The sequence below is a fragment of the Oryctolagus cuniculus genome, chromosome X, assembly GCF_051225735.1.
Source record: "Oryctolagus cuniculus isolate XC-2025 breed Fujian yellow rabbit chromosome X, ASM5122573v1, whole genome shotgun sequence".
Taxonomy (NCBI): Eukaryota; Metazoa; Chordata; class Mammalia; order Lagomorpha; family Leporidae; genus Oryctolagus; species Oryctolagus cuniculus.
Genome location: NC_142888.1, coordinates 65,131,918 through 65,145,275, shown reverse-complemented (window position 1 = coordinate 65,145,275; position 13,358 = coordinate 65,131,918). Strand labels below are relative to the sequence as shown.

Genomic DNA, 13,358 nt, shown 5'->3' with positions numbered 1-13,358 from the left:
TAGAACCTGGGAGTTTAAACTGGTTATTAATATTCATTTTCTTCCGACTTGAAACAGTGAAATTCTAGGTGGCCATGCACATGAAACCTCGGATGGAAGCAGTTTCTGCAAACTGGCACTGTGTCCCCCTCACGAAGCCACCTCCTGCTGAGAAGCCACCTCCTGCTGGAACCCTGTCTTGACTGCTGTTTACAACAACACCCCTTTTAGCATGAAGCAGCCAGAGCAGTCATCGCCCAGTTCCCCTAACAGAAGTTAGGGTCCATTCTTATGCGGTGGCGGGGGTGGGGGGGGATGTGAGGTGTCAGATGGGTTAACAGGCAGTCAGGGTGGTCCCAGTGGAAATTTACAGTGCAGAGTGCTTGCTTTCCCCCAAGGACTTTCTTCAGCAAGATTAAAACTGTCTGCCTACTCCTTGAAAGCTTCCAATCTTATGAGAATAGCAAGGGAGTGGTGATTCCTTCTGAGCTCCCAGTTTATCGTAAAGTAAATTAGGTACCCTACCCTTCTGATGGCTCTTTGTTCTATGATGAGCAAGCCAGACAGGAAAAAGGATTGCAAATCATATCTTTTGATGGGTTTTTCCCTACCTTGTAACTGAATGCCAAGCTGATAAGTTTTTTCTTCCCCGAAACTGTGCTTAAAAACCCCAGTACCATGGACCCCTTCAGGGTTTTTTCCTCTCTTGGAAGCCCCCCTCCTTGCCACTCTGGCTGGAGGTCTCTGACTCTAATAAATCTTGCTTTTAAGTAAAAACAAACAAAAAATAAGTTATCACAAATCACCCAAAACAAAAAACAATTTGAATGATTCTTTAACTATTGAAGAGTTGAATTTAGAATTTTTGAAAATTCAAATAAAACAAATCTACAGGCTCATATTTTCACTGGGGAATTCTATCAAATATCTAAAGAAGAATTAATGTCAAATCTATAGTCTCTTCCAGAAAACAGAAAAGGAATAAACACTCCCCAAAGCATTTTATGAGGGTAGAGTTATCCTGTTATAAATACCAAAGAGAATTAAAAAAGAAAACAATACATCAACATCTCTCATGAACTTAGATGCCAAAATTCTTAGAGTTTTCCAAAAAAAAAATAAGCCTAAAATGCACTTTGCATGTATATCACCACCAGGAATAATATTAAAGATGTATCCCAGATTCAGGTTCTAAAGAGCACATGTGTTCCAGCACACCATCACCTCTTTATAATACAGACTCTGTACCTCTAAAAATAATATTCCATTTAAGTTTTACAAATATGACACCACAATCAATATGATCAAACCAAATATCACACTTAGAAATTGACCTCAGCACACAAAACTAGATTGTCTTTAGAATACTTTCTTGCAAATCTTCCATCTGCTGCTTTACTTTCTAAATGACTGCAACCCCACCAGAAGCCAGGAGCCTGGAACTCCATCTGGGTGTCCCATGTGGGTGGCAGGGGCCCAAGTACTTGGGTCATTTTTGGCTGCCTTCCTAGTCACACTAGCAAGGAGCTGGATTGGAAGCAAAAAAGCTGGGACTGACTCCAACTGGTGCTTTGATATGGGATGCCGGCATTGCAGGACTGGCTTAACCTGCTGTACACCAGCCCCAATACCTGTAATAGTTTTCATCTTTAGCATCTGTCTTGCTCCATTATCTCACCTCATCATAGAGGAATTTACTGCCCTGGTGATCTCCAGCTTCTACTGGAGAAAAGGCACTCTCTTTTCCCTCTCAATCTAGTGGTGGCATGGAGTGGAGAATAGATGGAGAAGAGGGCGTGCAATGACTATGAGTTAGTCAGATTGTACTAAACCATTGAGGAGTGAATCAGGACGTTCCACAGTGGAGGTTAATCGTTCTAGAATGCTATCTTGAATGTTAGTCATTCAACAGGAGTCTTCTATGGTCTGACTAAACTCTAATGACTCCTTGTCTAACAAAGTATAATCAATTCTTTTTTTTAAACTTTTATTTAGTAAATAAAAATTTCCAAAGTACAGTTTATGGATTACAATGGCTTCCCCCCTCATAACTTCTCTCCCACCAGCACCCCTCCCATCTCCTGCTCCCTCTCCCATTCCATTCACATCGAGATTAATTTTCAATTATCTTTACATACAGAAGATCGATTTAGTATATATTAAGTAAAGATTTCATCAATTCTAATGAAACAGGATGCTTTTTTTGGTGGGGGAGGTTTGTTCTTAATTAAAGGAGTCATACTAGGGAGCAGTTGTTAATGTTTATCTCACAACCCATTCCTGACGCCATCTTACCTGAAGAATATAGCGAATTTGTTGTTTTGTAAATTCTGACAATCCTTTAGGAATCAACGACTCAATATCTTCTGACTGTAAGAAAAGAGAGGCTTATTAATTGAACATGCTGATATTTTAGTCTTAGGATCAGCAGTCCACACACTTTTGTGTAACAAGATATTTTTAGGAATTTTAAAAGATTAATTCACTTCATGTAGAATAGTTTCTATGAACACCAGGTCTACATTTTTTAGTTTTTTAATTTTTAAATAACAATTATATTATATACATCATGGAAAGAACCCTGAATTCCAAGTATTTCAGTGAAAAGTTTTGGGTAACCATTAAATGTTCTATTTTTATTTTTCAATCATTTCAAAACAAGATGGTTTATTAAATTCTTTTAAATATTTTATTCAGTATATCTTTTGACAATAGGAATTTTGTTGGGTGATAGATACATCTTAGAGGCTGCTTTTTAAATAATGAAAATGTTGGGAAATAAAGAAGTTACATGGCTTATTGAAGATTTACACAGAGCTTTGGTGACTTTTGACAGATTATAATGTTGCCACAGCAACACTGAGAAGCTTGGACTAATTTTAAGTGAGAAGCTGAATTGAAGTGCTTCTTAAAAGGCAATTTAGGACTTACTGAACTATAATTAATACAGTATACCAATACACTGGAAATAAAGATAAAAATTAGCACCAAAGATGTAATTGTGCTTTTTACTGCATTGAAATACGTTCTTTCTCTATTTGATTACATGTTCCATTAAAACAATTATTAACAAAATGTGCATATGTACTAGAATTTATATTTGAAATACTTGAAAATTTTTATTTCAAGTTGCTGACTGGCACAACACATAAATGATTTGAATCATATTTACTTAATTATGTAGATTTCCATTTTTCTATAATGTGGACTCTGGTTAGTCAAATTTTAAATGTTCCAGAAAACAAAGAAAAATTAAATCATAGAATAACAGCTGATAAAACTGTTTTGTGAATTTTTGCCACTTTTATAGCCATTTCAAAGATGTAAGTGATATATAATTTTAAAAGTAAATTGATCATTATTTCTTTCTCTAAACTGTGTTTCTAGTAATAAAGCACCAACTAAAATAATATTATTAGTGCAAATATCAGAATCTACTTTGTCATCTATATATTTGATTTTCGACTATTTTCGCACATACCTCATCTGTAGATTCAATGTCCTGCTTGCTGCAAGAATGAAAAGACAGACAAACTTAGGAAATGTCTTCCTTGGTCATATATAAATACTAGTGTTCTATTAATTTTATATTAATTTTGATATGTCATAATACCACTGATTCAATTTGCAATCAAATATTTGTAACTAAAATAGGATTTTTGGCTAGTTTGACTAAACTAATTTCCCTGGATCTATTTAAAATGAACATCTAAATGATAAAACAATAGAATAAGCAAAATTGATTAGTGCTATGCATTTGCACCAGTCCATTTGTGGCTAGATGTAGAAGTCCTTCATGCTTGGCAATAAATGCTACCTGGGTAAACAAATAATAATGATAGTTTTTTCTATATATTTCTATCTTTTCTACTTCTTGTATTGCTCCTTTTCAGTGCTGATTCTAGTTCAAGTTCTTCATACCCTTTATCAAAATAAAAACCTGGAAGACTGAGTAACATATTCAGTCTATATAAGAATATATGTAGCAGTGATGAGGCTTGAAAGGCATTTGAATCTTTACATAAGAACAAACCTCTAAGCAAAAAAATAAAAATTCCAGCAAGATAATAGAATTCTCAGCATAAAAAGGAGAGTACAACCATGGAGATTGAAAAACCCTTTGCGGAGCCATGTTAGATAAGCAGAGCTGCAGAACAGTAAGTTCTGTACACAGTAAGTGGTACACCTGACTGACACTTTCTCCCCTAGAAATAGTGAAAATTGGAATGGATCCAGTTCTAGTGTTGTTATGGGCAACATGCCAGTCTCTATATTTGCCTACTTGCTCCCTCTGCACATGGGGGAAGAATTTGGCCCAAAATACATATGCTGAACACACTTCTCAAACAAAAACACAAGTACACATGTTCTGACAGCAAGTCAGAATATTTTAAAATAAGATAGTGTTAGCATGTTAGTGCCTATCTTTACCTTTTAAATAATTGCTTAAGAGTAATACATTGCTTACAGACATAAGGGAGTCACTCACTGTGCAAAACTTGTATACATTTATAAAAATGCAAAAGCTAAGGTGGAAAAATATCTGAAGATTTCATTTCCTAAGGCATGACTACATATGTGCAATTGTCTGCATACATGTATTTGGTATTTCCTGTGTTGCTTAAAATAGAAATTGTGGGAAGGCTCTAGCAAAAACTGAAATAACTTCTAGTATATATGTTGTATTAAAGTTAACTGCATGTATATATTCAAAATTAAAGGAACTTAAAGACGTGAATCACAATGCAGTTTTAGTTGCCTTGAATTACTGTTAACTGGAATTGTGGTAGTATTAATAGACTTTTTGTGTTTAAAATGATAGTAATTCTGGGGCTGGAGCTGTGGCATAGTGGGTAAAGCAACTGCCTGCAGTGCTGGCATCCTATATGGGTGCTGGTTCGAGTCCCAGCTGCTCTACTTCTGATCAAGCTCCCTGCTAATACACCTGGGAAAGCAGTAGACGATGGCCCAAGTGCTTAGGCTCCTGCAACCATGCGGGAGGCCCAGAAGAAGCTCCTGGCTCTTGACCCAGCCCTGGCCTTTGCGGCCATTTGGGGCGTGAACCAGCAGATGAAAGTCTGTCTGTCTGTCTGTCTCTCTCTCTCTCTCTCTGCCCCCCACTCCGTAACTCCACCTTTCAAATAAATAAATAAATCTTAAAAAATAGTAATTCTTCCAATTCCAATGCTAACCAAGTGTCCCTAGTCACATCTTTCTATAAACAAGACAAGACAAACAGAACAAGAACCAATCAATGGCACTTAATATTGGAGTTTTAAAAGGCAAGCAGAATGATTTAATGAGATAATATTCCTTAATTCTTATCCTGAAGCCCTATATTCTGAAGTGCATTTTGGACAGAGAAGAAAAATGATGCAAAAGGTGGAGGGAGGAAGGAGAGAGGGAAAAGGAAACAAAAACAGTACATCAGAAAGGTGAAAAGGTTAGTGTGGATTTAGCAGTGGGGAGGGTGACTAGAATTTCACTGGGCATAAAAAGAAAGAGAGTAACACTCGGTATATACCGTCTTACCTTATAGAAAAAGGAATGGAATGAAGAAAAAAGGAGTAAGAAAAGTAAGAAGAAAAACTGACAGCCTTTTGACAAACTCTTTAGCACCAAAATTTCATGAGACCTTAGTCATTGTGAAGTGTTTACTAATGTGGAGACAGAAGTTTTCAATTTATCTTTTGATGATTTTAGCTATTCTAGGAGTCAAAGTCAAGGATCTTCAGTGCTTAATTATACATTTAGGTCACCTATATGTTTTATTAAAACCCCTCAATGAGAGGAAGTTATTTTGAAGCCTTGAGGAAGATCATTATGAAATAATTTAACTCTCCTTGCTCAGTTTCTTTACTTCCAATTAATACAAAACTATAAATGCAGAATATATTTTAATTTCATTGAATAGTTATTTTGCCAAGGCTATGTAACCTGAACTCATACTGGGTAATGCAAAATATGTATACTGTCTTTTTTTTCAAAGATTTTTATTTTATTTTATTTTTTTGAAAGACAGAGGTAGAGAGAGGTAGAGATAGAGAGAGGTCTTCCATCTGCTGGTTCACTCCCCAAATGGCTGCACTGGCTGGAGCTGAGCCAGGAGCTTCTTCCTGGTCCCCCACATGGGTGCAGCAGCCTAAGGACTTAGCCATCCTCTGCTGCTTTCCCAGGCGCATTAACATGGAGCTGGATTGGAAGTGGAACTGCTGGGACTAGAACGGGTGGCCGTATGGAACGCTGGTGCTGCAGTCCAGGGCTCTAACCTGCTGCACCAGAGTGCCTGCCCCAATACTGCCTTACCTTGCACTTTCTACAAATGCAATTGTTCCAAGGCAAGATTTGAACAATGTAAAATCAGTCTAAATCCTGTCCTTTTTCAAATTTAATGATTAAAATAATTGATAATTCCCTCAATTTATCTATAATATCTCAAGCTGCCTGATATTACACATGTAGTACTCCTACTGAGAGAACAGGTAATTTGCCCAGGGAAAACAAGTTCAAACTGTGAGTCCTTGACTCAGGTTTTTTCATTTCCATAACCTGAGGTTAATGGTTCCAAACATTAGGCCCATTGCTGAGCCTAACCCGTGAAGTTCTGATTTCTGTAGTTCTATTTCCAAGTTCTTACATGATCCTGACACTGCTTATAAGTAAAAGTCTAATTCTTATTGCTTATAACAAATATAGGGGATAAATATTACTATAATCCCTACTTTACAGATGAAGAAATTGAGGGACAGAGAAGTTAAACAAGTTGCCTAATGTTAGACTTCTAGTACTTAACAAAAACTGATACATGAACCCAGTATATAAATTCTGAATCTAGAATCAGAATACTAAAGACTATGTCTGTATATACAACTTAAGTTTAAAATGCAATAGGTGGGGGCCGGTGCTGTGGCAACGTGAGTTAACGCCCTGGCCTGCAGTGCCGGCATCCCATATGGGCGCTGGTTTGAGACCTGGCTGCTCCACTTCCAATCCAGCTCTCTGCTTTGGCCTGGGAAAGCAGTACAAGATGGCCAAAGTCCTTGGGCCCCTGCACCCGCATAGCAGACCCCAGAGAAGCTCTTTGGCTCCTGGCTTTGGATTGGTGCAGCTCTGGCCATTGCGGCCAACTGGGGAGTGAGTGAACCCTAGGATGAAAGGCCCCTCTCTCTCTCTGCCTCTTTTCTCTCTGTGTAACTCTTTAAAATAAATAAATAAATAAATAAATCTTTAAAAATATATAAATAAATCAATAAAATGTGATACTTAGATAGAAATATTCAGAGGGCATTATTAATGCCCAGAAAAGGAACTCCTAGACCAAACTGAAGACCTACAAAAGACTATAGTTTAAAATCAGTCACAGTTTATAGGTAAAACAGTATTGAAAAATGTTTGAATTTATCTCAAGCACTTAGAAGCTATGTGACCTAAATTTAATAACTTACTCTCAGTGGATCTCCACCTGAAATTTTGTAGGGTTATCAATAAGAACATAACATAGTTCTTGGCACATAGTGGACACTCAATAAACAATTTACTACAGAGTGTTAGGACACCCCATGGGAGACCAGGATAAGTACCTGGCTCCTGCCATTGGATCAGCACGGTGCGCCGGCCGTAGTGCACCGGCCGCGGCGGCCATTGGAGGGTGAACCAACGGTAAAGGAAGACCTTTCTCTCTGTCTCTCTCACTGTCCACTCTGCCTGTCAAAAAAATAAAAATAAAAAATAAAAAAATAAAAAAATTGTAAGATAGGAAAGTTGTGCAAAGAAATGAATGTGTGAAATGGCTGCTTGAATAATCAGTAGTGGGAGAAGCCACTGAAAAGGATAAACCAGTGAGGATAAAATGATAAAATGAGGGTGAGGGTTTGGCCTAGTGTTTAGGTTGCTGATTTCAATGCCTGTATTCCATATCAGAGTGTCTGGGTTTAATCCCTGGATCCAGCCCCTGAATCAAGCTTCATGTTAATGCGTACTCTGGGAGGGAGCAGATGATGTTTCAGTTTGTTGAATCCCTATCATCCTCATAGGAGATGTGGAATGAGTTCCTAGCTCCTGGTTTTGGTCTGGCCCAGCCCAGCTGTTGTGAGCATTTGGGGAGTGACTCAGCAGATGAGCCCTAGCTCCCTCTCTGTTTTCCTGCCTCCCTCTCTCCCCCCTCCCAACAACTTTTTTAAAAAATCAGGAAGGCCTTTCTCAAGAAAAAAGATGGAAATCCTACATTTATAATGCTACCAAAAAAGCTGTGCTTTTCTCTAACAGTGATCAACTGCATGGGTATAGAAGAAGACATATTCTGCAAATATTTACTGAGCACCACACTAAACAAGTCACCAAACTAAGCACTACGAATACAAAGGCAAATAAAACATCTCTCATGGAACTCTCCTAGTTCTAGGGATAATGAATATAGAATGGAGGATGTGGTAGTAGACAGAGACAGTAAGTAAGGCAGAAAGCCAGTTGACACAGAATTGGAATTTTGTGACAAGGGGGAACAGTTAGATAGGGAGGCAAAGCAATTGATGGTGATGATGATAGAATGCAGTCATGAGTATGAAAGTAACAAAAATCAAGAGAAAGAAAACCAATAAATGGAGAGAAATGGGATAGACAGTAGGTTAAAGAGATAATTTACTGCAGGCACTAAATATATTATTGCCATGGAAAAGTGTATGCTATATATTTTTGAGTGAAAATGTATATAAAACAGTATAAATCCATATGGTGTTCTATAATTTATATAAATTTATATAAACTTGCATATTAAAAACTAAGAAGTAAAAGAATCTATTTAGTGAAAATTATAGAACAATTCTCTCAATCTTTGCTCTATCTTCTGGATTTTTCTGTGTTTGTGGAGTTTTCCTAGATTTTACCTGATAAATGATCTCATATATTAGTAGGCCACTTTGGGATATGTCCTACAGAATCCATTTCATAACATAATATTCTCTCATTTATACATGAATTATTGATTGATTATTGATGTGTACATAATTAAATACATAATTATATACCATTATGCTATATAACATATTTGCTATTTTATATTTTATATACTTTATATATAATATTATATACAAAGTTGATGTGAAAGGTTTTAGATAATATACAACAGATTAATATACATTCAAAACTTTGGCCTTCATATGTTGAATATGCATCAGTATAAACAGTGTGTTGACAGTGGGACTATACCTTATATCTTATGCCATGAAGTGTCTTGAGTTTCATACATATATATATATACATATATATATGAAAGGCAGAGTGATAGGAAGAGAAAGAAAGAGAGAGATCTTCCATCTGCTGGCATACTCCCCAAAATGGCTACAACAGCAGCCAGGGCTAGGTCAAGCCAAAAACCAAGAGGCAGAAATTCTATCTAGGTCTCCCATGTAGGTGGCAGGGACCCAAGTACTTGAGTCATCACCTGATGGTTTCCAGGGTGTGTTTTAGCAGGGAGCTGAATTGGAAGCAGAGGCAGGACTTGAAGTCAAGTACTACCATAGGGGATGCTGGCATCTCAAGTGGTGGCTTAACTGTTGTTGGATATAACTCTCCTCTTGCCATACATTTTTTGAGCTCCTTACCCAAGAGGTTACTTTTGCAATCAAAGTACATTATAAAAGAAGGTACACAGAATTGTTTACTGATCATAAAAGTACTTAAGTGAACTTAGATGTTCATAAACTATATTAACCCTTAAAATGAGACATTTGCTCAGATATGCTCATATATATTTTCCTATTACTCCATTAAAAGTTCTAGAGTTTTGCTAGGAACCTAAAATTGCTCTTAAAAAAAGCCAGTTCAGGGCTGGCACTGTGGTGTAGCAGGTAAAGCTGCTGCCTATGGCACCCGCATCCCATATGGGTGCCAGTTTGAGTACTGGCTGCTCCACTTCCAATCCAGCTCCCTGATAAAGCACCTGGGAAAGAAATGGAAGATGGCCCAAGTGCTTGGGTTCCTGCACCCACATAGGAAACCTGGGAAAAACTCTGGCTCCTGGCTTTGGATATGCACAGCTCCAGTTGTTGTGGCCATTTGGGAAATGAATCAGAGGATGGAAGATTCTCTCTCTCTCTCTCTGTAACTCTGCCTTTCAAATACATAAATAAATCTTAAAAAAAATAGTCAGTTTAAAAAAAGAGTAGAATATTGTAAAATACTTGATAGCCATAATAAGGTGAATAATACTTATAGTACCTTCCTCCAATTCTCTGCAAATGTTCTAACAAGCAGTGATACAGATCCGTATTCTTACGACTTAGATCAGCAAGCAACTCTCCAAAATATTTGGGGTCCAATTTCTCTGGGCCATCATCCTGAATTAACACCTGAAGCAAACATTAATCAAAATTATAATAAATATTACATTTTTTCTAAAGTCACAGATTTTTTTGTTCTTTTAAGATATTCACTTGTGGGGAGCAATTCGGACTATACTGTTACTGGAATTAAGATTTATTCTATGCATCTGCTCTCCCACAATATGGCGCTGGGAGAGAAGTAAACAGCTTCCGCACAGCTGCCTCCAGTTCAACCAATTAACTGTAGGACTTGCTCCTGATTGGAGAGCAGCGTGCTCGGCGTGTGGGCAGCCGAGTTGGGATTGGCGGAGGAGGACTATAAAGGAGGAGAGAGACGGCATGCACCGGGAACATCTATGGGGAACATCTAAGGGAACCCGTGCAGCCCCCGAGAAGAGCCGGCCGGCGGTGTGCCGCTCCCCTGCGGAAGTGGGGAATGCGGCCAGGGGGAACTGCCCTTCCACGGAGGTGGAAGGGATAGTAGCCAACCCGGGAAGAACCAGCAGCAAACCCGGGGAGGGCCGAGCAGACAGAAAGAACAGCGCAGGGTCCTGTGTTGCTCCTCCACGAAGAGGGGGAGCGACATTCACTTTTATTTTTTTATTTTTCAACTTTTATTTAATAAATATAAATTTTCAAAGTATAACTTTTGGATTATAGCAGCTTTTCCCCCAATAACCTCCCTCTCACCCACAACCATCCCATCTCCCACTCCCTCTCCCATCCCATTCTTCATCAAGAATCACTTTCAGTTATCTTTATATACAGAAGATCATCTTAGTATATACTAAGTAAAGATTTCAACAGTTTGCACCCACACAGATACACAAAGTATAAAGTACTGTTTGAGCAGTAGTTTTACCATTAATTCGCATAGTACAACACATTAAGGACAGAGATCCTACATGGGGAGTAAGTGCACAGAGTCACAGATATTTTGATGTGAAAGGAAGAAAAGTAAAATAATCTTCTAAAGTTACATGAAACAAGTCACTAATGTTTCTTTGCATCTGAGGTATATATATTTTAATATGAGAGGAATTGAAAAGAAAATCACCATTGTAATAGCATCTTCAATTTTATTTTGTCCAACTGTTGACAAACTATTGAATATAACACTTGACTAACATATCAGAACTATTAAATGTTGGTACTTAAATAAAATAAGAAAAATAAATGAATCTGAATAGCTGAATTCCCATGGTTACCACATGACTTACTCATCTGTCTCCTGCGGGAAAAGAATAATGTGAATTATTTAGTCATACTGATTATAGAAGAATTAATTTCTTTTGGGCTTGCATATCTCAGTGAACGCCAACTTGATTTAATAGTATATTTTAAAGTTGGATTAAGTAAACCTACTCAATTCAATGTCTTTTTATGTATTTATTTTTGGACTTCCTTTGTTATTTGGACTGAACATCTAGTCAATTTGACAAGAGGACCAAGCTGAGGACCAAGTTTAGCAAATTCAGAGCTATTTGAAATTTCAGTAACAAGTTATTATGAATGTGTGTTAAATAAGGTACATCCTATTAACTTCATATTCTTTGGTACTATTTTTTTTAATATTACTGACCGTTTTCCCTATAATCCCCAAAATACACTGTCTGGAATACAACAACTTAGGTTTTATTTCATACAACCTCTTATTTTGCATGTAGAACCAAGAACCCTAAAACTACATTTATTTCTAAGTATACAGATGATAAAAGGTCTTCAAGTTTTTTTTTAAGTCGATTTTTTTTAAGGTCTTCAAGTTTGACCAGTGAAACTTCATACCTGTCTTCTGAATGCAGACCTTAAAAACACTTGTATGCTCTGACACACAGCAGTAAGGAAAAGTAAGCAAAGAGAAGCTTTCATTTTTACATACTCCACATAAAATACAATTTACAAAATACAAAGCAAGATTCAAAATAAAATGTAGCATCATCATGTTTTTTATTAAATAATGTATATTTATATATTTTTTAAAGTTTGGATGAATTCACCACAATTTCAGTTTCTTGTCCATGTATCCTTTGGAGTTGCTTTGCAGAGAAGGTAATGATTACCTCATAAATAAAGTAAGATTTCCCATGTGAACCATGAATAGATGGGCAAATCTATGTCAAGATTATCACACTGTACGTGTAAACGTCATAAAATTAACAAATAGTACATATTTGAGTATGCAGATGTAGATGTAGATGATACATGAATATATAAATATATATCCATAGACCTATACATCCAATAAAAAATATCTAAATGCTTACATCAACAAAGTCATATTTTCTATTTCCCAACATTATGTCTGCTACAGCTGTAGATTTCATCGTCCTGGGCATGCACCATGCTATTTTCGCCTCCAGGTCCTTACTCATGTTGTTTGCTGCCAAGAATATTGTTTCTCTTTTTTGTGTGTAGCTAAAGCTTACCCATCCTATGAAACCCATCTCAAGATTTATTACCTCCATGAAGACTATATTTATACCCATCAACAATCTAATTAAATTTAGTTCTTTGAGCACAGTTATGTCAAATTCTTTTCATATTATTTTACAGATATATGTCTTGTTCTCTCAACACACTCTCCCTACCACAAAAGAAATAATCAAGAGTAAATAATGAGTCATATTTTATCCAACAGCACCAGCACAATACTGATTGAACACTATAACGCTGCTTTATAAGTGCCTGTTAAATTGAAAGAAGTCATCTAACTGATTAGAATTTGCCTGAAATTCCAGCTGATTCTGCAAGGAATTTTCTTGCAAATTTCTCTCTCTGCTTTGTTTTTTTTTTTAAGGTTTTTATTTATTTTATTTGAAAGTTGAATTACAGAGACAGAGGGAGAGACCGAGATCTTCCATCTGCTGGTTCACTCCCCAAATGGCTGCCATGACCAGGGCTGGGCCAGGCCTAAGCCAGGAGCCAGAAGCATCATCTGGGTCTCCCATGTGGGTGCAGGGGCGAAGCACTTGGGCCATCTTCCACTGCTTTCCCAGGTACGTTAGCAGGTAGCTGGATTGGAAGTGGAGCAGCCAGCACTCCAACCAGCACCCATATGAG

The 13,358-nt window shown here is 37.2% G+C and overlaps 1 protein-coding gene across 3 annotated transcripts in view; it reads right to left on the bottom strand.

Annotated features, from left to right (window-relative positions):
* Positions 1-13,358, bottom strand: part of POF1B (POF1B actin binding protein) — a 110,082-nt gene that overhangs the window by 33,818 nt on the left and 62,906 nt on the right. For all 3 annotated transcript variants that reach the window (XM_089324226.1, XM_002720251.6, XM_008272992.4), the window contains exons 7-9: positions 10,195-10,325; positions 3,461-3,488; positions 2,275-2,349 (exon numbers count right to left, since the gene is read on the bottom strand). In XM_089324226.1, the coding sequence (XP_089180352.1) occupies positions 2,275-2,349; positions 3,461-3,488; positions 10,195-10,325 (234 nt within the window). The remainder of the gene's footprint in view (positions 1-2,274; positions 2,350-3,460; positions 3,489-10,194; positions 10,326-13,358) is intronic.